Source organism: Pygoscelis adeliae, unplaced genomic scaffold (genome assembly GCF_000699105.1).
Source record: "Pygoscelis adeliae isolate BGI_AS28 unplaced genomic scaffold, ASM69910v1 Scaffold121, whole genome shotgun sequence".
NCBI classification, from domain to species: Eukaryota; Metazoa; Chordata; class Aves; order Sphenisciformes; family Spheniscidae; genus Pygoscelis; species Pygoscelis adeliae.
This window is the reverse complement of record NW_008824359.1, coordinates 2,497,776-2,524,500: the sequence shown is the minus strand read 5'-3', so window position 1 is coordinate 2,524,500 and position 26,725 is coordinate 2,497,776. Positions and strand designations below refer to the sequence as shown.

The following is a 26,725-nucleotide window of genomic DNA, read 5'->3' as shown; positions in this document are numbered from 1 at the left end:
ACCACCTCAGTATTCACACCAGAAAACCCTTCATTTCAAGCTGTGCCGTTTGCTTCTCTGCCTTCTTGACTTTTGACCTCTTCAGTACCTGGAAACAGTATTTTTTTTTTGCTCCTCAGTCTCTTAATTTCTCTCCTTCTAGGTTAAACAGCCTTATGAGTATCTTCATTTATTCACATTATAAAATCCTTACATCACGGTCAGTCGCTTACAGCCATGCACCCTCCAGTTTCTTATACATTATTTAATTCTGTTTGCAGGAAAGCTGCTATTTAAAATAAAGCTGTACAGTGTCATATTGATCTGCTCTTCAGATGATTCACATGTTGTTTAAAATCACATTAATGGATTACTATTTTTTGCCTTTTTTGTTTTCTTCTGACTGTTCTGAGGAGCTTAAGAAACTATCCTTGGACAAGGCTATATATTTAATTTTCTTAAGATGTCAATAAAACAGTAGGTTCTGAAGCAGTTTCTGAAGCTTATAAAGCTTATTCTTTACACTGAATTTTTTAGACTGTCTTCCAAGTACACACTGCCAGCTGAAGTAATATCCCAATTTTAGACAACCCTATTGTAAAAGTGCTGTCAGGTCAAGAGGATTCATCTTCTTCTATCCTTCAAACAGATAATAACCACAAAGCACCCATATTTCCACACTTTTAGTCACATACCTTGTCTTGTCAGCATACGCAGACTTCTTGGCTCTCAAATTGCATATATTACAGGGCCCATCCATTATCTAAAAACCTAGTTCGTGGATCCACTTCATTTCGCTGCCTCCCAACTCAACTCATATCTCAGAAGAAGACAGAAAGTGAAATACCCTCTCGCCTAACACCTAATGACTCGCTCCCTGTCACACAGAAACTTGCCAGAGGGGCTTGATGGAGAACTGCAGTCATGCCGTTATTTCCCTAAACACTCATTCCAAAAACATAACTCTCCCTGAACATATACCCATGTACAGCCGCAAAAATGGACTTATAACTCAGATCCTCTGGCACATGCATATTGTTTTAAGATAAGTAACAAATGACTCCTACCCGTCTGTTTGTGATAGTCCTGTAATATTATCCATTGAGCCGGAAGTTTTACTGCCTCTTTGCAGACAAATGGCAGATAAAGGGTAAAAAATCTCAGCCCTATTGAAGTTGATGGGAAAACACCCACTGATTTAAGTGGCACCAGAATTTCTGGTTGAGGCTGCACCCTTCTGCATCAGTAACACAACCGAAAGCACGGAGAGAGAAGCACAGGAGCTGATGCCATAAATCTTCAGGAGTCCGGTGGTCCCTACTTGCTTTAATGCTTTCTAATGGTGCAGCAGATGTATTAAGGTGTAGTCAGGTGGTAGCATGTATAGCTAAGATGGTCTGACATCTGTTTTTAAAAAACAAAATGCAATAAAACCATCTTTGTAAGGTTTTAACTATTTAGGATGAAATATTCCAAGAATTCCAGGAAAACTAGGTGGAGAACAAGAAGGAAACTGGGAGAAAAATGTTATTTTCTCCATCTTCAAAGACTCTCTGTGGTGACACCCTACAGTCTCCATGCTCTGGGGCTGCTAACTGGTGAGGTCAGGGTAGGTCACTTTGGACTGGAGACGTGCCCTCCACCACGCCAGCAAATATGCATCAAAACCTGGCCAAAGCTGGGCATGGTCACGCTTGAGCTAACTGAGCAAGCAGAAAGCAAAATGTGGTTGGGAAAGATAAGCTGCATGTGCATGAAGGGAGGTGATAGGTGGCCCAGCGAGGGAGGGTGTCCAGTGCGTTGTTGTCCTTCACACTGGTGGCACAGTCCAGGACCGCATCATGTGTCAGGCCTGGATGAGCCCCGTACCTCCATCTGGGTGGGTAACAGGGCTAAAATATCAGATGCCTCCTTTGGGGTGAAAAACAAACCAAAACCCAAGAACGCGCGACCCTGAAGTTCAACACTGAGGGGAACAATGTTAACCTCAGAGGTAAATGTAATTTTTGGCGTCACCTGACTTGGAGCATATGATCATGAACTTTATTATAATTTTAATACCGTGCTTTTGTAAGACCTGCTGGAATGACAGAGAGGTTTCCCCTCTCCTGAGAGACAGTATCTCAATGTGCCATCCAAAGCAACACAATATTTGAAGAGGAATGTGCAGCCCACACAGAAATACGGTGGGAGGAGGCTGGTCGCTTGTGCTCTTGAGGGGGGAAAAAAGAAAAAGAGGGCAAAGTCAAGAAGTGAGTATTAGCTGCACATACGACTGCAGAAAACTGAGCAACTAAAGTGGCTTTACTTTGTATGTGGTTTTTTTTTTTTAAAGTTGCAACCCAAATCCAGAAAGCCTCATCGCTTGCTAAAGTGGGTACAGTGATCCCCACTATTTAAATTCCTGAACGCCCACACAAATTAGCTGCCTGGTCCAAATGGGAAATGCATTTGTCTGAAAAGGCCTGACTTTGCTCAGTACAGCTACGAGGGTCAGCTTTTTCTCACCTGCATTTTTAACAGCAGACCCCTGGAACATCCTTTCTAAAACGCATAGCTTCAGCTATGCCATGCTCTGCTTCTGTCATCCCCCACTGTCATTTTAATACGAAGGATAAAAAAGAAAACATCCAAAAACCTCTCTCTTTTCTTGGCATATCCCAAAGGAGGCTATGTTGCACTTTTTCCATGGCTGCGTCTCACAAGTCACTTTACAGACAATAGCAGATTAATTATAACCACGGGTTTAGCAAATCCCCATGACAAGACATCCTTATTGCGGTTGAGACAGCGTGCACTGAAATGATAGGGAGGAAATCTGCTCCTTTCCCACATAAAAGTCTCTTGGTGGGCTTGTTACAACTGAAAACCAGCATGGCTGCTCTCACTGAGCCATGCAGGGCACGCCGAGGGCCTGAGCGTGACTTTGCAGGCTGCAATGTCATTGGTGGCAAGGGCTTGGGTGGCTGAGATGAGAAGGAAGGAGAGGGGGAGACTTTGCTTGATTTGGGGTTCATTCAACTGACCAATGTTTTGAATGCTTTGTTAAAGAGAGACCACGAGAATCAGAGCAGAGAAAGAAATAAGACTCTGGGAAAAATTAAAAGAGATCATTCAATCAGTGACATCTATCAAGACACCTATCCGCAACAGCATTATTTTGACCTTCCTCTTTATTGAGAGATGGAATGAAAGACTGCATCTCTTTCCTGGGCTCCACGTTCACAAAAAAATTTCCGTTAGTTAAAGAACTACTGACTTAAATTACAGGACAAATACCTTCAGAAATCAGAAAAAAAAATCTGCATAAAATGGTGAGATTTTCTTCAAAGCAAGTCCCGAGGGCAGTGCCCGCCTTAAGCTCAGCGTAAGGCGGGAAGCGACGCTCACGTGTTGCGTTCACTACTATTATTTATCATTCATTCTTCGCTGCCTGCATTTCCCTGACTTGCTGAGAGCATCATCACCAATGTCAGCTCTTCAGCCCGTGCCTGGGTTGAGAGGGAAGCCTACCTGCAGACCTCGTCCCACAGTACACGTCCTTTCCAGGGCCTGTTTTGTTACATCCTTGCCTCCTGGGCAAAATAGTGCCAAATTTGTGAAGACAGAGGAACACAAAACTAGGGCCATATGTGAATGGTGATCACTCAGCACCAGATAGGATCTCCCTGGCCATGCATACAGACAACTGGTCTGTCCCATGCACTGAACTAGGCAGAAATCCTTTGGGGGAAAAAAAGTCATCACACGATTAAAGATTGTACCAAAAAGTAGATCTGCAGAAGGAAACTTTATTTTTGGCATTTCCTAATTTCCTGTGTGTTTGACTTTGAAACATTAATAAACTTTTAATACAGGTTTTGGTATTCGGTATTTACGGTATCTACTTAAATGAAAAAATAAACACCCCCTGCATAAATGGAACATAAATGTTGCAGCACCAACATCCAGAAATAATAGATCGAAAGCACCTTTAATCCTAACCTTTTGAAAAAATGTCTTTTTTTTTTTTTTTAAACCTTTCTTAATGACCTATTCCTTTTTGGCTCGCCTGTTAAGGCAGCTTTTACTGGGAAATGCCTGCTTCAAAATGTTGCTGAAGAAGTATTCAAATCCAGCACTTAAAACTGACAAAAAGAAAAAAACCTCCTATTTTCGGTTGCCAGATTCACTAAGGAAAAACATTTCACAGAAATGTATCATTAATCTATTGCCACAATGCATTTTTAAGTGGTTGGTTAAGGCTAGGGCTGTATTGATCTTTTTGGAATGGAATATTCTTATATACTGCATTTCTATTTTTTAATGAAAACATTGATATGCATAAAAAATTATGGTTTTATTGAATGATATGGTTCACATAAAATTAGTTGGTTTTGGAATTCTACTTTGTGAAATGTTTCTTTTGTGCTTTTGTTCCTTCCTTTTTTTTTTTAAGTTCCATGTGAGAAAAGGAAAATGTTTATATCTGGACTCTTCTTGAGAAGAGAAATTTCCATTCTCTCCCATCTCTATTCAGCCCCTCTCGGCCAGGAATTCAAAACTGTTTCCATTTATTGGTTGTTTTACTCGGAGCTTGGCAGGTCCCAGCCCTGGGCCAAGAGCACCAAGGGGAGGATCTTCCTTCCAGCCAGGTCAAGGCTGAGGTGCTTTACCAGGAGAGTGCATGTGAGAAACTTACTTTGCTGTTGCTTTTTTTGGGTTTAAAAAAAAACAAAGGATTATTGTGGTCTGTAGAGACTTTCATCAGTATTGAATTCAAAGGAAGTTTATTAGTTCGTTGCATAATCTGTAAAGTGTCCACAGAAACTTAATTCCTCCCTACCCTCCCCCGAGCAAACCGACAAACAAACTGGCAGCTTTCGTCTTTGGTTTTGAAACAATGCTTTCCACTGAAGCTTTAAAAAGAAATCTAATCCTGCATAGTTTCCTCCTTTCTCAGCTGTTATAAAAGCTTATTTTAACACATACAGCCCATTCGTTGTGTCCTTTAAAAGGGAAATGGTCCTTTAGCATAGCATGAAGAAAAAGCTCCAGCAAACAGCATGGTTCTGGTTTTTTTTTTTTTACCTTTCCACATGGTCAACGTTGCCTGCCACACCGACCCCTCCAATGGTATAAATTTTCCCATCGTACACCAGACTGTTATGTCGACACCTTGGGACTGTCATGCGGGACACGAGGTTCCAGTTATCGAGCAAGGACATGTAACACCAGACATCAGCGAGCGTGACACCCGACTCCATGCCGCCTGGCACCGACGTGCGGGTGAGGGAGAGAAAAGGGGAGAATTACATGAGATCCTGGAACGGCAGCAGCTTTGCACACAGCAATCAAAGCCAGTTACAAAGTAAAAACTCCTCAAATGACATTTGACTAATTAAAATAAATCACCCTCAATACTGAGCATCTGTTCTGATGATGCATATCTGTGTCATTTATTCATGCGCCCCAAAGGCTGTTTTTTTTTAATAAGATGACATGAAGAAATCAAGATGTCAGACTACGAGGGACATGTACATAAGGGGGTAGACCCTTTTCAGTGTTCATAAATAACTTCCAGTCTATTAAATTACTGCAACACTTGCAAGAAGGTGTCAGGAGGCAGAGCCTATCTTGGCTTGCGGGACACAGGCCAGTCTGATATCTAAAATGCTTAATACAGTGATGGATTGAAGCAACACATACATGGGCAGAATGAAGTCAGTGCTTGCACTGTAGGCTTAACGTCTAATTTTCAGGGACAAATTTCGTATTTATTTTCATTGCTAATAAAGGAAAGAACCAGCTGTACCACTCCTGTAAAACAGTTCAAGATGCTCCAGTGAAATATTTACATTGGTCATTTTTTAACTTCTGACTGAAGCTTCCAAGGTAGCCACGTAGCGGGTGTCTTACTATCCCCATTTTGAAGCATAAAGAGGTGAAATGGTTTATTTGAGACCACACTAGGAGTCAGTGGTCGAGCCAGGAAAAGAAACTAGACTCAGTTCTGTGGTTTAATGAGAAACCCAGGTTTCCTCCTTGGTATTTTGCTCTCCAAACCTATGCTATGCAGCGTGGGGTCCAGCACTTGGAGCTTGCAGGAGTTCACTCCCACTTCCGTTGGTTCCCCTTCCCTCTTTCCTGTGTCTTGTAAGTTTGAGCAAAGCAAAATATCCACCGTTATCAGCTAGGTTTCTAGCCATGCGGGACTTTCAGCTCTCCTACTGTACCGCCGAATGCCATCAGGTTGCTCATCCAGATTCAAGGGAAAAAGCTGAAATAAGCTTTGCATTTAGGATTCAACGGCTTTTGTTAGCAGGTATGGCACAGCCTAAAATGGCTCTACATATTGGAAAGTAGCTCAGCTAAGAATAACTAAAAGTCAACATCTCACAAAAGCCTCCATGGAAAGCTTTCGCTCCAGCAGCAAAACGAGCATGGGCAGAAACACGTCAAGAAATAATTTCCAATCAATCCTTAGGGCCTCTGTGCAGTATTAATGGAATTTAACACCACAGGCAGCAATTTACTGTAGAAAATGCAGTGAGGGAACTTGGCAAGGGAAAGGCAACAGCTGTAATCCTTTACTGGTACTGTGCTCCCAACTACATCCTCAGATCGCACACATCCACACCTCCCTGACCAGGCTCCTCTTTTTATCATCAAACCTCCACTCAGCTGCCATCAGAGCATCCTTGCATGGCCTGGTGGGAATTGCTTTTCCCCCTCCAGCCAAGCAGAGGTACCACCAGACTGCAAAAAACCAGACACCGTGATGCTACGGGCGCAGTGTAGACAGCTACTTTGGGAGTTAAAGCCTTTTAAGGAGCATGGTCTCAGTTTCATCGAAACTAAGAAGATTATAGGGCTAGTGACTACTGTCAAAAGAGAGGTCTCAACAACAAGTACAAAACGTGAATGCTCCTATAAGCAAATACTCTAAGTGTAGGTCACATATTCAGCAGTTCAGCCTGTCTGTCTCAAATTCCATAACCCACCATTTAGACTCAACTACAGCCAGTATTTTAAATTGTGTTTCTATGGCAGTGAAACCTCTTTGCATGCTTGATGGTTGTCAGACCTATTTTCTTCATGTTGCAACTACAAAATATTGCTGTTGACTACTATGAGAGAATGTTAATGCTGCAGAGAAACGGAAAATGATAAAAGCAGGGAAGTCCCTCTCTCCCAACCTCCTTCCCATTTTTTTTTCCCCCAGGAGCAGCTTGGTAGAACTCCCACATGTCCTTCTTTGTTTGCGCTGCCTACGTTGTAAGGAGGAAAATTCTCCCAGCCCAGTAAATCTGGGGGATGAATGGATTGAGAGCAGCCCTGCCAAGAAGGACTGGGGGATACTGATGGATGAAAAATTTGACATGAGCCAGCAATGTGCGCTCGCAGCCCAGAAGGCCAATCGTATCCTGGGCTGCATCCAAAGCAGCGTGGCCAGCAGGTCGAGGGAGGGGATTCTGCCCCTCTACTCTGCTCTGCTGAGACCCCACCTCCAGAGCGTCCAGCTCTGGGGTGGCCAGCACAAGAACGACATGGACCTGTTAGAGCGGGTCCAGAAGAGGGCCACGAAAATGATCAGAGGGCTGGAACACCTCTCCAATGAGGACAGGCTGAGAGAGGTGGGGTTGTTCAGCCTGGAGAAAAGAAGGTTTCAGGAAGACCTTATTGTGGCCTTTCAATATATAAAGGGGGCTTATAAGAAAGATGGAGAGAAGATTTTTACCAGGGCCTGTAGTGAAAGGACCAGAGGTAACCGTTTTAAACTGAAAGAGGGTAGATTTAGATTGGACACAAGGAAGACATTTTTTATGATGAAGGTGGTGAGACACTGGAACAGGTCGCCTAGAGAGAGGTGGTGGATGCCCCATCCCTGGAAGTATTCAACATCAGGTTGGATGGGGCTTTGAGCAACCTGATCTAGTGAAAGATGTCCCTGCCCAGGGCAGGGGGGTTGGACTAGATGATCTTTAGAGGTCCCTTCCAACCCAAACCATTCTGTGATTCTATGATTCTATGAAATCTGCTGCTTACCTGAGAGATAGATGTTGTCCCCAGCGCTGACCACGCTGAAAAACTCTCGATCATAGAAGGGCAGGCTGGCCAACGGGTACCACTTGTTGTTTTGAGGATTTAAGCAAGTGACCGCTGTTAAAGCGCGTTGATTCATGCCAATCATCTGACGACCCCCAACTAAGACTATTACCTCCGCTACACCTAGGATTCAAGTAAGAAAAAAAAAAAATTGTAAAAAAGTGACATCTCTCAACCAGGCAGGAGCCTATCAAAAAATACTCAGCAGTCAGGGTAATTTTAATGTATCATACATAAATCTATTTTAGACTGTGCAGTCAAACCAGGAAGGGTGAGAAAAAAGGGAGTGCGTGGGGGGGGGGTGGGGGGGGGGGGGGGGAGCAGTGGGTGAGGAACGACACTATGAACATGCTTGAGAGAACTTGGGAGGGAGCATGCCATCTCAGCAAAATTTGAGGGGGAAAGAAATAAAAAGGCCTTTCCATGTAAAGATGCCCGTTGACTTCAAGAGTCTTTGGGTGAGACCTGCATGTACCAAATCCCTGTTCAACTGAAGAAAATGGGAATTTTGTCAAGGATTGTGATAGCTTTGGAGCTTGGCCATTATCCGGGGAAAGCATGTTTGGACTTTAAGCTGAAGAAGGTGTTCTTGCACTAAAAGCTAATTATCTGGAGGAGATTTAGGCTATGGATATGGTTCTTCATCCTCCATACGCTCTATTAACAGACCATTTTCTGCTGGGTTTTTTTGTGCTTGTCCCAGAGAAAGCAGGTTTTCCTAGATGTAAACATGCTCAAGCCATGGATCAGGGTCTTTGTGTACTAGGTGCTAGGAAACGTGACAGAGAGAGCTCCTGCCCTAATATAGTTATTAACTGAGATTTATCTGTGCTCGAACAGCTCCCCCAAGCCCGTAACACACAGAGTGTACAGAAAGCCAAATTCTCTGTTCGTGCAAATGGACAAAACTTTTGCAATCCACATCTCAGAGTTTTTATTCCCACTTTACAGCCAGAGCTGAGTCAAATCTGATCTGAGTGTTTGTTACTCCAGACTCATCTCCGCAGTGATGGGTTGCAGTTTAACTCTGGGATGTTTTTTGGCTCCAACCCCAAGAGTCAAGTGCTGGGGATAGTTTGGATTTAGAATTTAGCAGAAGTGTTAAAAATCTTTCTGCAGCAATTGTAACCCCAAGTGCAACTTGTTGCCAGGAGAGGTAGGCTCAGAAGCAGGACCATGAGGACACAAGGTGGAAGGAATTGCCATTTCAGGAGCCGTGCTCGTGGCCAGACTCATTGCTGTAATGTGTTACGGTGCCCAGCCTAGAGACAAGTGTGCATAGACTGGGGGGGCAGAAGCACAGAAGTGAGATTGCCAGCAAGAGAGACTAGGAGCTGCAGCGGAGAGAAACATGTCTTCAGAGTAATGGATTATCATCATTCTTCATTAGCGTTTTCAAAAAATATATTTGTGTCATTCAAGCAAGGTTACTCTCTTAAAAGTTATTAAGTTAAAGTGCTGTACAGTTTTAAATAAATATTTCTCAGTAACAAGAGATCATTATTTCTGCGCCATACCAGAAAATCTAATCACCTGTGCAAGACATAACTTGATTAGAATCAATGACCTCGAGAGGGCATGTGACATGCTGCAGCGAGTCCACAAAGGGTGTTTAGAGATCCTTTGTGCCTACATGAATGCCATTGATATGCAAATTAACATGATTCTATATAATTAGACTCTGACCTAAAAAACTATAATCACTCTCAACAAGCTTCTGGAAACAGATCATATTACACCTACAATTTTAGATACATAAAATAAGCACTTTTCAAAAATCCCTTCAAACATCACACCATTAGTCGTCTTCAGTGAAAGAATTTTAGGGTAGATTGTTATTGAAAGTCCTCTACACTTCATCCTTCTGAAAGGTGCCTTGATGAGGCAGTCTCCAGAAGCCGCAAATGCCGTGGTTTGCTATGCCATCTCCGTGCCACATTAGCATTAGTAGCAGCGACAGAAAGTTTTCCCTGGCTTTGTGATTGTACTTATGGGAGGCAGAAGTACAGGCAGCACATTAAAACAATTCACCTGTTTCATCTGACTCCTTCTTGGATGCGGTGTTCCTACATGATATTTGTACCACTCTCTGTTCAACAAATACTTAGGATCTTTCTCACACTACCATGATATGGGCTCTGCTGGTGAGTTGGGCACTTGGGTTTTTTTCATGTATTTTTCCAAATAGGAAAATGCGTGCGTTCCTCAGGTGAGAAACTTCGTGAAGTGGCACGGTTCTCCAAAGCTGCTGGGTTTTTAAAAGGGAATACAGCATGTGTGATCCATTTGTTTCGGAGGCCGCAAACAGCCTGAACTGGTACTGTAAGACTCAAGAATATATTTACATAGGGCTGCGAAAGTGAAGCTGTTTTATGAATATTAATCAGCTGCTCCCTGCAAGAGGCCAAATGGCAAAAAGCAAGTCTTATTATTCACCTATTTTTGCAGCTAGAGAAACTGAGGCACAGAGGGCAAGGGGCTCACTTTCAGGACAACGGGGGAATGTCACACTCTCTGCCAAAACTAGTAGTTCTTAAAAATTGGGCTCCTTAAAATCTAGTTTCAGAAGCGTACATCTCCACGCCCATGTCTGACCATTGGGAGAGGCTCCTAAACACTTGAGCAATACAGGAATGGAGAACCGAGCTTGAAAAATCACCAGGCTCCGAGAAGTTACCAAGGGAAGGAGCCAAAGGAAGGAGCCGAGGTCCGTGCCCCATCCCAGGGCATGTCCTGGCCATGCCTGGGAACTGCTGGACCAGGGAGCTGGTGTTGTTGAAGGAAGTTTTGCCTTACCTGCAGAGAGCCTGGGCCGGGTCCTCGGTGTCTGCATCTCTTGTCGGGCGTGCGGCAGCATGTGATAACGTTTGGCTTCGTTCACTAGGTCCCGGCAAGCCTCCGAAGACTTTATCAACTCCTCGTTGTCAACAACATTTAGCAGATAGCTGGGATGGATGAAGGGGAGGCGCACCACTGCCAGCAACTCCGCAGCATACTGTGTGTGTGGGGAAAAATAATAACACAATGCAGCCTGTGTGCTGGGGTTCAGCCACTCAGCATCTTAGCCTCCTTCCCTGCAAACCATCCCCTGTCACCCAACCTGGAAAGACACTTGTCATGGATGCTGCATACATAGTGATCGGATGGGACAGCGACAACGCAGCCCTCAGTGCTCCCCAGCCCAGGCTGGTTTTGGTCCCAGGGGGCTGAAAATAATCTTCAAAAGGTGGCAACTCTTGTTATATAGCACTCTATGGAGGATTTTTTGAAATAAAAGCTCATTCTGAACTCAGGCTGAATATAACACCTTGTGCACTGGAGACATGCAGTAAGCTTTCAAGTTTTCTGAATTAACCTTGAAATGTGAGCGTGGTTGTTGCACTGTAAAAAAAAACCCAAAGAAGTCTTTTCTGGCATTATAAATGTGAAACAAAAGCCAGTAAATAGGGTGGATTTCAACAACTGCTATGGCAGAGACTGAATAATATCAGCCAATTTGCTAAAAATCTTTTAATTAATAGGGTTTATTTGTTGGTGAAACAAATCAAGTACTTCTAGATTTTGGGGAAATCAGACTCCAGAGGGTGCTATACAAATACTGACAGTAGGTTTCATCTTCTAAATAAATACATTAAACCTCGGAGGGCAAAGGACATCTGAGCAAATGAAGCTGTCTGTCACCGAACACGGCTTAAAGGAGAACAAAACCCCATGAGAGAAAACTGCAATCGAAAAACCAAGAGTCCATCCCCAGATTATTCTTTTTATAATTGGTTATATCACAACACAGCACAAGAGTACAGTGAAAAGCAAAGTAATAGGAAAATGTGGTTCTTGAGAAGAAATGCACACAAACAGGATGCAAACTAAGGGTGTGCAGCAAGAAAAGATAATAATCATCTGTTGTAATAAATATTCATATAGTGGCAGCATCCAAAGATCCCAACTGGGATTGAGGCCAGGATGCAAATAAATACTCCTGAGGTCCGTGCGACTGGTCCTGAGAAACGCTGGGCGCCAGCAGCACCTGCTGGCCTGCAGATGCCTCCGGTCTTCCAGAAGCTACTTGGCTCTCACTTTCTTTTTCAGCAGCGTGCCTGTCCCTGCAGCACGCGAGAGCCAAGTCACAGCAGGAGCAGGGATGGGAACGGGGCAGGGGCACAGCGAGATGGGAGGCCAGCTAATGGGCTGGCCAGGCAGGTGAGGATGCACTGACACCCGGGACTGCTTCCAGGGCTTCCCCTTTCCCCACCCAAATTGAAGAAGCAGACTTCATTTGGGAGGAAAACAGAGGATTTCTCCTCGCAGCCGGAATTCACATCGCTTTCCTGCTGGAGAGCCATGTCAGCCTGGTGCAAACTCTGTCAAAGGGAGGATGCAACTACCCGTGCGGAGCTGAACCCCATGGGTGCCTGTGGGGCCATGGCAGCAGGGAGATGACCAGGGTTTCAGGCTGACTCCCAGCTCCCTGCTCACCAGCCCCTCTCGACACTGGAGCTGGCAATTTTAGGTACAGAAGAGTTAAGGCCTGGCCACCCTGCAGTTGTTTGGAGATACAGAAGTTGTTTGGGTGATGCAAAAGGGATGGAAAAATGACAGCGCTCCTCTTCTGAAAAAAAAAACAAACCACCATGTGAGCAGCAAGTCCATGGCTCCTTGCTATTACCTCCGGTGTGGCACAGGGCTGAGTAGGGCTTGAGATCACTTCATCAGCCTCCAAACCAGAAAAGAAGACACTCCTCTCTTTTGCCTTGCTGAAATCCATTTCTAAGGCGCTTTCTAGGAGGTAAAACAGCTGCTCCCCTTCCCTGGAGTCACAAATGTCAGGCACTTGGCTGCAGATATGTTAATGTCATTAAACGGTACCTTGTAGGAGAGGGAGCAGTGGACATATGGCAGTGGGTGGCAAAGCTGATTTCAGGACGTGCTTTTTTTAAGAAGGTTGGGGGCGTTTAACCTTACACGGGAGCCAAAACGAAACGTGGCATCGGGACATGGGAATAATGCAGACAGCGAGTATACGGGGGACGAGCCAGACAACCCTCAGGGGGAGGTTAATCCCCACTACAGGCTGCTCAGGAAGCAGAACGAGTTGCTAAAGGGTAGTTTAAATAAAGTTGTAAAATATGCAGAGTCTATAGCGGAGCCAGCACCTTCCCTCAGTGCAGTGGGACAAGCCAGAGCTGCCCCTGATGCTCCTGAGGCAGGTCTGCGCTGGAAGCATCCATACCATGAACAAGGCAAAACACAGGCGCAAACAGTTGTGCCACTCGATTAGGACGTGGGGTTCAACAGGCACCAGGATGTCCCGAAGTCGAGTGTGAATTTGCATGGGTAAGAAAGCTCCCCTCCAGCAGGGACAGACAATTCCCACGGGCCCGGCAGAGCGACTGCCTCCATCTCCCACCTTTCCCAGAATAAACAGGGCAGCACTGCTGCCTGAGCACGGCGAGCTCTCCCTCTCGCTCGCCCACCTTGCTTTAATTAGATAAGTGAGAAAATGTGATTCTGTTTCTTTCCTGGATAGATAAAGGAGAAAATTTGATTTTTTTTTTTTCCTGGGTTTCCCCCCCCCCCCCCCCACCTTCTCTCCTCTTTTGTCTGAGCTCATGGCTTTTTTTGAAGGGGAATAATAATTAGAACATGTTGCTCCCTTTCATCAGCTTGAAAGTTAATCTCGCATATCAAAACCAATGTCACTTTTCACTCTTATTTTTCCTTTTGCTCAAACAGCTAGAAAAAGCCGGCTCTGTGTGTGTGTGTGTGTGCACGACTGTGCGCAGTCGTGACTCGGGCTCGTCGCTGATGGCATTAATGGTACATGTAATTGCAGTGTTTTTCACCAAGGGATTTGAAGAGTACGTACTATCGCAGCATCTCTAGAGGACAGGAGAGGCTTTTATAAACCAACAGCTTTTTGCACCAGCTCTTTTAAACACTATAGTCAAGGGTGAATTTCATTTAGCCTTGCTGATTTAAGAATATTCAAGTGATTTAGGCAATCAGCAGCCTTTTTCTTTTGGATTCTCCCTTATGAAGGCTTCCTAGCTCCGTTAGCTATGATTGTACTAAATATCCTGTTACTATTATCCTTTTCATTTAAGACTGGAATAAGCACCGTAAAGCATTTCAAACTCCTTACCGTCTGTTATTTGCTCTCCATTCTCTCGTCTTTCCATTGTTCCTTATACAGCTACGAAATACCTACTGCACCTACTGATGTTACCGGTTTTGAGTAAAACAGCAGAATACCTGCGGAGGGCACATTGCCAAATTCAGCAGACAACAACCTTGGGTCCCTGGAGTTGCGGTTTGCGCCTGTAACTCCAAGGATGTTTTCTTCTCGCTACTCTGCTGCAGGCACTGGCTGGACAAGTAGAAATATTTCTCAGGTCTTTGCTGGGAATCACTTACGACTACTCTACAACCTCCATCACATGCCAGGGTGAAGCAGAGAATATTAATGCCCCTTCTGGCCTAAAATTAGGAGTTATCAACTCATAAACATTGGAGACCATGCCTCAGCTCCTAGAAAATGGACACCATTATGCAAAAATCTAACAAATTTATTGTTTAAAATGCTGGGGAAGTTTTTGAACACCACCAGGACCGGTTTTTCAGGTGACGTGAACCTCAGCATAGTTCCTGTTGGATGAAGGGAGCTGCTTAGGTTTTGCACCAGCAGAGGTGGTCCATAAACTCCTTGATGAGCAGTGATGCTGCCGGATACTCCTGCGGTGCTGTGCACGGCCGGGGTGATTCTGCAGGAGCCAGGGCACTGCTACCACCTGAGCAAAGGCTTTTTGGACAGTCACTGGGGACACAGTAGAGTAGCGACTTTTGAGGGATGCTATCTGGCCTGCTTCAAGGCACCTATTTCACCGATACTGATTTCAGTGGCTGAACTGAAAGCAGGGTCTTCAACCAGCCTGCAATCACAAGTGTGTTTCATAAAAAACAGGGAAAGAAAAATCTTAGGAGATATCTTTCCTTAATTACCCAAACATTTCGGGGGAGAGATTCAGCTCTAGATTCAGACACCTAAATAGGTACATACAAGCAAGTATTTACTTGTCAGCTAGACATGTGTAAACTCATGTTATAATTAATAGAGATTTAGTCAACAAACTTAACACAGTCCCCAGAGCAAACTGAGCTGAGCGGATGCATCACGCACCAGGGGAAGCAGAGAATATCAATGTCCCCTTCTGGCCTAAAACTGTGAGCTGTCAGCTCCTGGGAAAGGGACTGTGTTCCTCAGACCATGCCACATTGAGATGTCTACAACCAGACGTCAACCCAAACTGGAGGGTGATTAATTCTCCCCTCTGGTGGGGAATTTTCGCATCCATTTGCCCTGGGTGCTGTGCTTGGAAGGTCGCGATCACACTATGAGGAAGCCTAAATGTTATCATTGGGTCAGCGTTGACTCAGAGGAATATATGATCAACACGATCCGCTATACCTTGAAGTTGATCCTTTCAAGCCTTTCCCTAATAATCTGTTCATACATAAGTTACTCCCATCTCGGTAGGCAGGCCAGAGCTTGAGCAAACTAGATTACAGAACAGTTGAATGTGGTTTTTTTGTTCCTGGCTGGTAGTTTGAGTGAGGACATTTACTTTGCTAAACTTTTTGTGACATTTGTTCTCCTACTAATTATATTGGTATTATGAATGCTTGCTTGCAAGTGGGCTTTGTTCTGGTATCTTCTAAGTCTCAGTTACAAAACCCTCTTCAGTATCACATTAAAAATAATCTTTTTATTCTCAAATCTCTAATCCAGTAAAATCCTCACAGGTATTCTCCAAAAGGACTCTCAGTGTCCTGTAACAGTATACAGTTAGTTTTAAAAGGAAATATGTTTACTGCTACCAAGTCAAATTTCCTGCTCCTTAAATGCTACACTGGAAAGCTCTGAAGATTTTTAATGTTTTTGAAATAATGCCCAGAGAGGTTAAAATAATGTTTCCCTTATGCCTTATAACTCATCTGTCTCTCTAGTTTACTGTTCTTCCTACAAAGGAGCCTTTGTGCTATCTGCCTAAAGAAACAGGCTTCAGCTAGAAATACAAATACAAAAGTTAGACTACCCACATTACGGTAGGGTTTTGCTGCAATAAAGTGCTGTTTCAGCTCCTTATGCATAATTCCAATAGAGTTTTTAAAGACATTATGAAGTAGGAATATATTCGATTCATCTGAGAGCTACAAAGGAGATTTATGTTGTCTCACATAAACCCTGGGTTGAGTCTCGCCCCACGTCTTGCTCTGGCCCGATCTCAGAGCTGCAGCAAGGACCTCCTCGGGCAGAGGAAGCCATTGGGGACAGATCTGAAGCAGAATCAGTTCCTCACTGCATAAAACTCCTTCAAATGAGAAGAGGGCACTCTAATTAAAAAACACCACCCAAACCCCCCAAACTGGCAGATGCTAGCCTTTGATGCAGAACCTACCCCGCAGCCAGGTAACGAACCGCCCAGCAGGCTGTGCCGACAGTGATGGCTGGGCATGCGGCATGGTGGCCAAGCAAGAAGGCGCACTGGAGTGGTGACGTGAGCGGTCCCTCCCCACAACCACCTCCAGCCCAGCCCAGGCTTCCCCAGCAGGTTACCCAACCTGATATTGCTGGCTCCAAGTTTCCAAGTGCAAGCCCAGCAGGGAACTGGCTGGTTTGGGGAAGCCAAAGCTGTTGGTGCACTGCTTTGCCATTCTCAGAAATATGCCTTTTTTGGCTAGATTTTCACGGCGCTGCCCTGCTACTTGGTAATGAGGGTACTTGCTTTGATACATCTAACCAGTAACCATCTTTCCAGTAACCTCCTGCACATTCTTACAGCCACGGTCGCATCCAAGCCCAACCTAAGCTCTCTGATGTGCTCAGTATATTTATTAATCACCTCTATTGACTTCTTGGAGTTGCAAGGCTGCCTTCAGATTAAACCAAAAGGCTTGGTAGGATGTCAGCCGACAGCCTCATAATATCATGAGATAAACACGTGGCAGAAAATCTGGTTCGCAGGCACTGGGTTCACCCGGTGGCTCAGTGGCAGGATGCCACGTGCATAAATCTCATGCCTAGCAAGTAGGAAAGAGCAGCCCCTCTGTCTTCCTGAAATAAGGTTTCAACGTGACATCTTTACGGCAGCACAGCTGACTAAACACTGTAATGTCATCAGTGCCACATAAAGTGAACTGCTGTCCTCTTCTCCGAACAGTTTGCAAAGCAGCACACGGGTAGGTATTTGTAGCAGTAATATGATGAGAGTTTTCTAAATACGCAGGAAGATAAATCATTGATCCGTCATACTTGGGATTTATCTGATACTGAGGATTAAAAAACCTCCACTCTTACCATGCAATCTCCATCTCACTGACTAAACTCTATCAAATAAACCCCCTGAATTCTCCCAAAGATTACTACAGCGGTGAGCGGCGTTTCTTTTGTTTATGGGCAGTCACCTATTCAAACACCCATAAGCACACAGATGTGCCACAAATGCACGCTGCCAACAACAAAATGGCTGAAGCTTATAAGTTGCTTCACAAAACCAAGTAAACTCCTGATACATCCATCCCTACAACACACTGACGCATGAATCCATGCGCAATAATTCTCCGAAATGCTTCTTGCCTACAGTGTAAAATGATTTTGCTCCTGGAGGTCCATCCTGAGTGCTGGTGCCAGGTGCAGCACAAGGCAAAGCAAGTGAGCACACGTGAGGAGCTGCTTGTGGAGGTGTGTCTTTGCAAGGATGTTGCTTCAGCAACAGCAGAGAAATATTTTGCAAAAAATAGGAAAATGTATTGGAAAAGCCACAAATTAAGAGACTGAGAGGACTGGGAGACAAGGGAGCTCCTCAAACCAATTTAAACTTCTGAGAAATAATTCAGCAGATTTTCAGTCAAGGGTATCCCTTTAAAAAAACTTAGAAGTTTAGTATGGGGGGAATTTAAGGATCTGCTAATGTCACCTGTACCCTCTTTTTTTTTATTTAATGCAGTTTCTTCCTCCAATATATAGCTAAGGGCATGTTTTCTGAATCTGCACTGATTCTGTTCCTGCTGCTGCCTTTTCCTCTCCCTCTGTAAGCCTGTACAGGCTCTGAGTGTGTCTGCAAAAGGCTCATTTAAATCTGAGCTCTCTGAGCAGCCTGTCCCTGGGAAATCACAGGGGTTACCACTCATCTCTTGCATTTTTCACTTTCAGAGAAATTGGAGCTTCTTGCACTTTCATTATGGCATCTTTTTGAATTTCTCTGCTCTTCCCACAAATGGATTTCAAAGCATCAGGGTAGTCTGGGCTTTTCAAAGAAGCCTAATTGAACCGTAATGGAGTGTTAGTGCCTAATTCACTTAGGCTCCCTTGGAAGCTTCTTTTTCATACTTATTCCAACATTCGTTTCCTGAAGCTTAATGCCCTTAAGTACATTGATTGATCAATTAATTTCCTATTATGATGAACTTAAGTAATTTGTACATGCTGGTATTGGGTATCAGCTTGTGAATATATCATTACCGCCTTGTCACCACAGAGCAGAGTTGGGATTGTGCTTGTTCCCTGTCAGATTCTCCATTTTCCTGGAGCAAGCTGCTCTTCTGCGTAACTTTGGAGACTCTTTAAAATGTGCCTGAGAAATTACGCTACCATCTCAAGAGCCTAACCGCAGACCGGGGATCTTCCATCTGCTCTCTCATGGTTACCAACCCCTTCTCCTCTGTAGGATCTTGCCTCTGAACTGCCATTCTCTGTCACTGCCAAAATATAGCTCATGGGCATTTGTAGCATTTTTTACATAAATCCTCTTCTCCTTCTCTCCATCACCTTTCCTTACCCTCACTGACAGATACAGGGCTTTCAGGTGGGCTCTGTGTTTGCTTAGACTAATTTGCCAAGTCTCAAATTCATCCCAGTGGTCCTGACTGTTGTTACACCCCTTGCATCCTTCCAGGCAACTCCACTCCTTGGGGCTTCAAACACTTGTAGATGTTTATCCCTCTTTAACTGTCATTAGGCCAAGTCATGCATATTCATATCTTTTAATCTTTTTTTTCTCAGATCAGTTCCTTCAGTCTTTTAATCATTTGTGTTGCTTTTCTCTAAATTACCTCCAATTTGTCTATGCATCTCTGGTTCTCAGGCACCATGAAGATGTTCTTCAGACAAATCTGCCTCTGAGGACACAAGTTCATAGAAGGCTTGTTAATGCCTTTATGGTGGAGAGATTTCATTTTGCTGCTGGATACCATGATTTTAAACAGGGTTTAAAAAAAGGGCACACGATTATATTCTTGTAGAGTGCAACAAAAGGTGACTGCCATTCAGCTGAGCCTCTCGTCTGTTCCTCATTGCTGCAGTACTTGCCTCTCTTCCAGCACTACTCTGGGCAACTTGTTGAAATGTTTGTCCTCTCCTCACTTGTCCCTCCTCAGGGCGAAAGGGAAGCTTCATGCAACTGGACATCTTGTTTTCCCAGGCTTTTAATAAACATGTCACTATGTTTTTTTATGTCAGAGAAAAGAGATACAACTTTGGACTTGGAGCAGAAAGTGGAGTGGGAAAGTTTCCAACGAGCTTTGGTACGTCCGTTCTCTGGGCAGGCAGCTGCACATCCAGCAACTTCACATCTTCCCCATCCCGCGCTGATGCTGGGCATGACTGCACCTCTGCGCAGCTCTGGCAGTCGTTAGTACCAGCGGAAAACATGGCTCGTTATCCACCGGATCCTCCCAACAGCCCACGTGGGAGGCATCACTTCCCTCCAGCTTATAGTGTAAGAAATGGGGGCAGAAAGGTGAAACAACCTGTCCAAGGCCACGCAGACAGCTGGGGGGTGAGCTTGGGTGAAGAGTGCTTGGGGCCTGGCAGAAATCTTTGCTTGTTTGGATGGTTCAGACTGTCCTGGTTACCAGACGGTAAAGCCTCCATTATACAATATATTTTTTGCATGACTTCGCCAGAGTTGTAATAAGCTTATCACGGGGGTAACTGTTAGGATAAACCCTACAATTTTGTCCATCAGTCAGGAAGAAAAATAAATAGAAAAAACAGTAAATTCAGCTTTTCCAGATGTGTCAGTCAGCTGCAGGCTTTCCACTCAGTGACAAGCAATCAACAGGACTCCTACAACCAGCGCTTTGCGTCCGCTGGTACAGGAAATTACCCACCTAGTCCAGACCTCATGTTACAGGTTGCTTCTTTTGGTTAGACCCATTTTATGTGACTCCACTACTAACAGCACTAAAATAAACATTACCATATGAGCTGGTGCGCTGCTCCAACACACTGGATACAGTTATTTACCAAATCCTAGCTTAAAACATATGTCATTACCTGAACTGCCTTTCTGCCTTACGTAGATGGATCAGCAACCTTTAAAGCACTGTTATTCCCTCTTTGTAACGAGGCTTGGATGCTGTTTTTTGTAATGTCATAGAGCACTTCTGTAAGACCATAAGACTTTGTATGAGCACAATTTGCAAAATTAGAAGTCAGCCAGAGCACAGCTTTTCAACTTGCCTTGCAAGCAAATCCTGGTTCCTTCCCTGCCACTGCCCTCCAGCCTGGTGGGGAAAGAATTAACAAAAGCAGAAAGAATTTGATACTCGAAGAAGAGCTTTTAGAAAGGCAGAGAAGAGTAGGGAGATAGTGAACCCAACACCCTTCCAGGAGAACGGGAGGCTCCATTGAAAATCTCCTTCCCAGAGGCTCTCAAAAAGGGATCCGGACAGAAGGGGAGGCAGTGATGGATAAGTTGTCGTAAGAGTGCGGCACAAGGAGCCGCGGTGTGGGGAACACAAGTGGTGAGATTTACTGTCCCCAGGCGTAAGCTTGCACTCCAGAGTGATACAAAGCCATTAAAGCACAAGGAGTTTTGGAGGGCCACAGCTGCCCCGGGGGCAGAGGGTGCTGATTTAGAGAGAAGCCTGCTTCTCCAAGCTCCTCTGTGGGGATGTCTCCACTGAATGAGCCCCTGACAGGCTTTGCCAGGGAAGATGGACATGCAGGTGAGACGAAGAGCACAGACCTTTCCCGGTTGGTGCCAGACATCCACCTTTGGGAGAATCACCAATTCAGTGCTTGGACAAAGCTGCCAAAGAGGCATTTTAATCACCTGCTGTCGGAGCTATTGAAAATAAAAACGTGACGATGGAGCCTGGCCTGTCAGGCAAAGGGCGATGGGAAGAGGGGAGATACAAAGAAAGTGCGGGCCCTGGAAATCCAGACCCTGAAAGATGTAACTGCCAGGACTGCCTTTGGGAGAGAGAAATAAAACCAGACTGGTCACCTGAGGAGTGCAGTAGAGCAGGAGCGATGTCTTGGGGCTTTTGCAATTCGTGGCTCAAACCTCCCCAGCAACCCTCCCAAGAGATCCCACCGGCAGGGTGCAGAAGCAACAATCCTGTTGCTGCATTGATGTCCTCCATGTGCTGGTTCCCCACCCCAAAGAGTCTAAAAAGAGTTGAGTGAATCCATTTCACCAAACTGTGAATAAAGTCAGTATATCCATGCACAGCTCCTGCAAGAAGGTCCACCCGGCATTTGCTATTGCCATGGTCGCCCAGTTCTGCAAAGCTCTAAGCAGGCTGTGCATCTCATGGGAGCTTGGGCATTTCCCAGCATGCTGAGCCTCGCCGCACACCAAGCACAAATTTTCACTCATCATCTTTATCAGAAATAAGATTATTTAGGTCTATCTTTCTTCCTATCCACCATCAGAGCTATTTGTGCCTGGGCTCTGAAAATGCAGAAGTCATTATTGTAAAGATGGTACTTCTCATGGTAAGTATGAGTTACTACTTTTAGAAAGTAAGTACCTATTTAACTAAGAGCTTTATAACAGATCAAGCAGTGTAGAGAGTACAAAAAATGTGAGAGCTGCGATCCAAAGAAACTAGTTTAGTGGTAGGATTGGGCATGAAAATAGTTATCATCTGCTTGGTATCTTTAATATTAATTTATTCAAGACCCTCATCTCTGGATAAATACAAATTAAAAATTAAAAGCCCTTGTAAAGTAATGCATGAAACCGAAGCACCACAGAGACATTTGGAGAAGTAAATAAAACTGCCATCATAAACTACAAAGGCACTGCAGAAGCAGAACAGAGGGGAAGGCAACTTGGAAATAAAAAAAGCCCAGAGAACCAACCTGACTGCAACACAAAAGGAAGAGATGGCGGTGGTGGTAGCAGTGAGAGGGGGGCAAGAAAAACCATCACTTAAAAACATACATTCATAACCATCACAACAGGGCGCAAAAGGAAACATTCACACCAGCAATTTTGAAAACATAACCCGGATCGCCCGGTGAGTGACACCTTCTGTTTGCACCAGGCAAACAGGCTCCTGCCGCAGGGCTCCCGTACTCCGGCCCCTGGGAATAATCCCCAAGGTTGCATTAGGTTCAGAGCTCAGAGCTGCACAGAGCCGACTGCTGTCATCAAACTTTAAGCAAGCACGGAAATACTCTGTAGAACAGTGTGTTTTTCAAGGCCAGCGAGAGCCAAAAAGGGGCCCATTTCAATAAATCAATGATATTGTGTAAATGTTTTGGGCAATAATAATATTGGGCAATACTAAATGGCATTGCCGGCACATGGAGGAGGTGGTCAGAGAGAGCGGCAGGTCCCCTGCACAGGATTGCCCTGCTGAGCTACATCACCCGCTCGCACAGGGCAGGACAAGTTTAGAGAAAAGGTCCTGGGGACTGCAGGCTGCTGGCAGGGGCCAGGGGCTGAGCTGGCAGCGCAGGCAGTGCAGGCAGCGTGGCTTGGCCTGGCATGGAGTCCCCACCATTCTTAATGCCCTTATCCTCATCCAGAAAGCCCGGTGAGGTTGGGAGTTGCTATTTCTCCCACATTCCAGGTGAGGGACAGAGAGAGAGCTGCTCCAGATCACATCCAGTGATGTATTTAATATCCCATTGCACATTTAGGTGCTTGAATTCTCATTTAAATAAAGAAGGTACAGCCTTTTATGATGTGGGACGGCATCAACGAAGTGTGGCCAAGTGTTTCCCTGAGTCCCAGTCTGGTCCATAAGCAACTGGACTGTCCTGCTTAAACTAGCCAAAACTGTGACTGGGGATCAACAGAAGCTGGCCTTGCCAGGATGGGCCAGCAACTTTGGCCTCCAAAGGAGTGGAAAGGAGGAAAACAACCTTCCCCTTCTGAGGGCTGTGGGGAGAACTGGCCTCCAAATGGAGAGGTTTGGGGTTCAGACCACCACAATTCACTACGCACGTAGGCTGACTTGCAAGAGCTGCACCAAAGGAAAGTGGCAGGTTTTTAAATATCAGCAGGGATGTCTTCTGGTCCCAAGGACAATCACCAGCCTCCAAACGGTCATTGCTTCTAGCATTTATCTGGAGACAGTGCTGAGCAAAGTAATACACTCAGTTTCTTGAGTCAAGAGCAGACTGCATAGCTCAGACGGTTGATGAAAGGCTAACTCTAATAAATATATAATACTCAAGGGGTTATCTAAGCAGCCAATAAAGATACAGAATCTTTTTTTTATGTGCTGAAGTTACACTCATTCAGTATGTGGCATCAAAAGAAATACAGATTTTTTGACAGATTGTTATTTCCCACTGTTACTAAAACGCATCCCCTCCTTAAAGCAGCATCTCACACAACTCTAATCCTTCCCAATTTATCTGCGACCAAGCCTGCAGCCAACAACTCGAGGCCCTAGCTTTGTACCATGCATGTCACAAATGAGATTTTGATTCTAAATGATCAGATACGGGGATCAAATTTTGAAATTACATTCATTTTGTGCATAGCCTTCATTCCCTTTCTCTTTTTTTATCTGAGCTGCCCATCCCATCTCCTATGCACCCTCATGTTTAAAATTGCACGGGGATGGTTTCTATTTTAAAAGAGGCATTCATGGGAACGGAACAGAGTGAGGCTGCTGAGATTATTTTTACCTGAGCTCTGATTGCAGCATCCTTCTTAATCCACTTTATCACTGTTTCATACACCAGCTCCTCCGCTTTGGTGTTCAGGCTGTCATTGGACATGTAGGAAATGAAGTCGTCTTTCGAGATATTAAGGATCTCTTCTTGGTTTGCCACCTCTGGGAAAATCTGCAGGGCATATGCTTTGGCCATGTTGTATAGTTCAGTGCACTGCATGGCTTCAGCCATGGCTAATATTCCTAAGCAGTTGCTAGCAGTCAGTTGTTTTTCTAAAAGGAGTGGGAAAAAAAAAAAAGCAAGTGAGAATTATTAAAAGCAAGATTCACATTTTTACCAAGATCATGAAAAAAATAAGTGCCACCGACAAACCTCCAACCCTAATTAATTTCAGGGAGTTAATTAGAAGCGGCACTCTGGGTTACTTTAGGATTGGGGTTTAAAGTACAAAATCAAAGCCTGTCTAACAGCTGAGCTGGGGATGGAGATAGAAAAGCACTTTCTGAGTTTGCTTTTCGTGTAAGCTTTCACAAGGCACTGGGGAAACCTACTGACATAATAGTATCTGGGGCTTCCCAAGGGACAGGAACCCAGCCAAGAGACTGCTGCTATTTCTACTGCCTACAATGTTGCTTTAAGAAACCGCAAAGATGTAAACGCCAGTGCAGACACTCAAGAATAAATGCAAACAGCACTAAGGACGTTTCTGAGGATGCTGCAGTTGCTTTATGATAATTTTTGCCCTGTTCAGCTACTAAGCTACTTCAAATGAAAAAAAATCATTCTCCCCCCTTTTTTTTTTCCAAAGAAATTTTGTTGCTGCTGAATGTGATGACATCCCTTATGCAAAACACAGTTAAATGTTGTGTAGTGGGTTTCAGAGAAAATCATGCACAGAGGAGACAGCATTATCTTCTACGCAGCAAACAGAAGTAACTGCACGGTGTGTAGCTTTGCGTTAAAAGCGTGCTACACCATACACTTGACTGCACTTTTTTCCTTTTCAGCTATTCCGAAGAAACACCCAATAATTTCAGACATTTATAAGAGGAATTCTCAGATTCTTCTCAGCTTTTGTTAACCAAGCCACTACTAATAGGCAGAATATATTCTTTTAAGATATAGGACCAAGAAAAAAAAAAAAAGCGACACTGACAGACCTGTGCAACAGGTCACAACAGCATCGGTACCAGTGGCAGGCTTCTGCACTGTCAGAGGAGAAGTACATCACATTTGGGCTGTGTCATATCCTAGTGCACTATTTCAGAGCACTGGACAGGAATGTGCGATAGCCCCACATCTCTTCAAACAAAACTCCCATCAGATTGCTTCTGCTGGAAATGCTTGGGGATTTTTCCCTACGCCCAGCTTCTGCCTTCATCAGATTTAAAACCTGCACAAAATCTATATGTGGCTTTTATTCAAATGGGATAATGACCTACTTTTTTTTTTTTTTTAACCTGGCATAAGATTAGGAGTTTTGTTTTTTCTTTGTCCCGTCACTCTTTTTATTTTCTTTTACAGATTCACCAATCTTGAAAAGAGGTTATCTCATTTTGCATCAGTTGATTGTACTGACTCCAAGGAGCCCATTTCCTCAAGCAGACTGGAGCAGCGGCACTGTTTGCTGTCAGTAGATTTTGTCACTCAAAGACTGCCCAGAGACAGGCTGCAAACTGACAGCTATGAAGCACAAACCTCCCAAAATTTCTGCTTTTAAAAAAAGAAGAACCAAAAACCTCTTCCAGGTTCCTTGGTTCTGTCTGTTGGCACGGTTTCATGTATACATACGGCTGGGGGTAAAATAATCATCTAACAGAGCCCAAAACTCTCATCGTCACTTGGCAAACTCTCAAGTCAAAGACAAATCTGACACTGCTCCACCTTATCCTCATAGGGTTTATAATAAAGGTAATAACCAAGTTTGACTCATTAAGCAGCCGTTTACTAGCACATGATGGAAAAGACTTGCAAGAATGAGTCTTTGCCTTCAGGGGACTGGGTCTACCTCTATCAGGAGAGATTCCCATACCATCCCCAGCTGAGCCTGTGGCGTGGGGCAGAGAAAGCACTGGTCACGACTGGTTTCTTCTGAGCTGGACAGATTTTTCTACCTCTAACAATGCTGTGTGACTGATGCAGCTTGGTACACTGGTGTCCAAGCAGCTCCATGTTGTCCCTTTGAGCCTCCCTCCTTCCTCTTCCCCGAGAAACTGCTCGGTGGCAGACCCAAATGACATTATCCCTGCCTGATTCAGCAAGTGTGATAAGGCCATTTACAGAGGGGTCCTGGGGAGATGCCGATTGCAGTATGTTCAGGAGGCTGCTGATGCACTTCTTTGCACTTCATCACTTTTGATGTGATGAGCACCACAGTGAGGTGGGCACAGTGATGTCTTTTTAAGATGAGGGCTGGCATGTGAACTAGAGTGATTCACTGCAGGTGAGCAAGACAGAGCTTGGGGCAACAGCTATAGGAGGTACAGAAAATCTATCCTGTGAACAGAAAAAACACCCTCCATTTTTCACCTCTGACTCAAAATTTGGGGGCTAGATTGATCTCTCTTGACTCCAGCTGTCTATGGTGTAACTGAGCAATCACATTAGTATCCCTGTACACTCATAAACAAAGAATTCCAAGAAGCAATCTGGTAATATTTTGGACTAATCTGGTAATATTTTGGATAACGACTTCAGGTTGAGCAGAACCATGACTTACCGATGCCTGTTACT

The 26,725-nt window shown here is 44.5% G+C and overlaps 1 protein-coding gene across 1 annotated transcript in view; it reads right to left on the bottom strand.

Annotated features, from left to right (window-relative positions):
• Nucleotides 1–26,725, bottom strand: part of KLHL29 (kelch-like family member 29) — a 262,545-nt gene that overhangs the window by 27,489 nt on the left and 208,331 nt on the right. Inside the window, exons 7-10 of the mRNA XM_009319728.1 lie at nt 24,005–24,264; nt 10,864–11,062; nt 8,008–8,190; nt 5,050–5,230 (exon numbers count right to left, since the gene is read on the bottom strand). Of these exons, the coding sequence (XP_009318003.1) occupies nt 5,050–5,230; nt 8,008–8,190; nt 10,864–11,062; nt 24,005–24,264 (823 nt within the window). The remainder of the gene's footprint in view (nt 1–5,049; nt 5,231–8,007; nt 8,191–10,863; nt 11,063–24,004; nt 24,265–26,725) is intronic.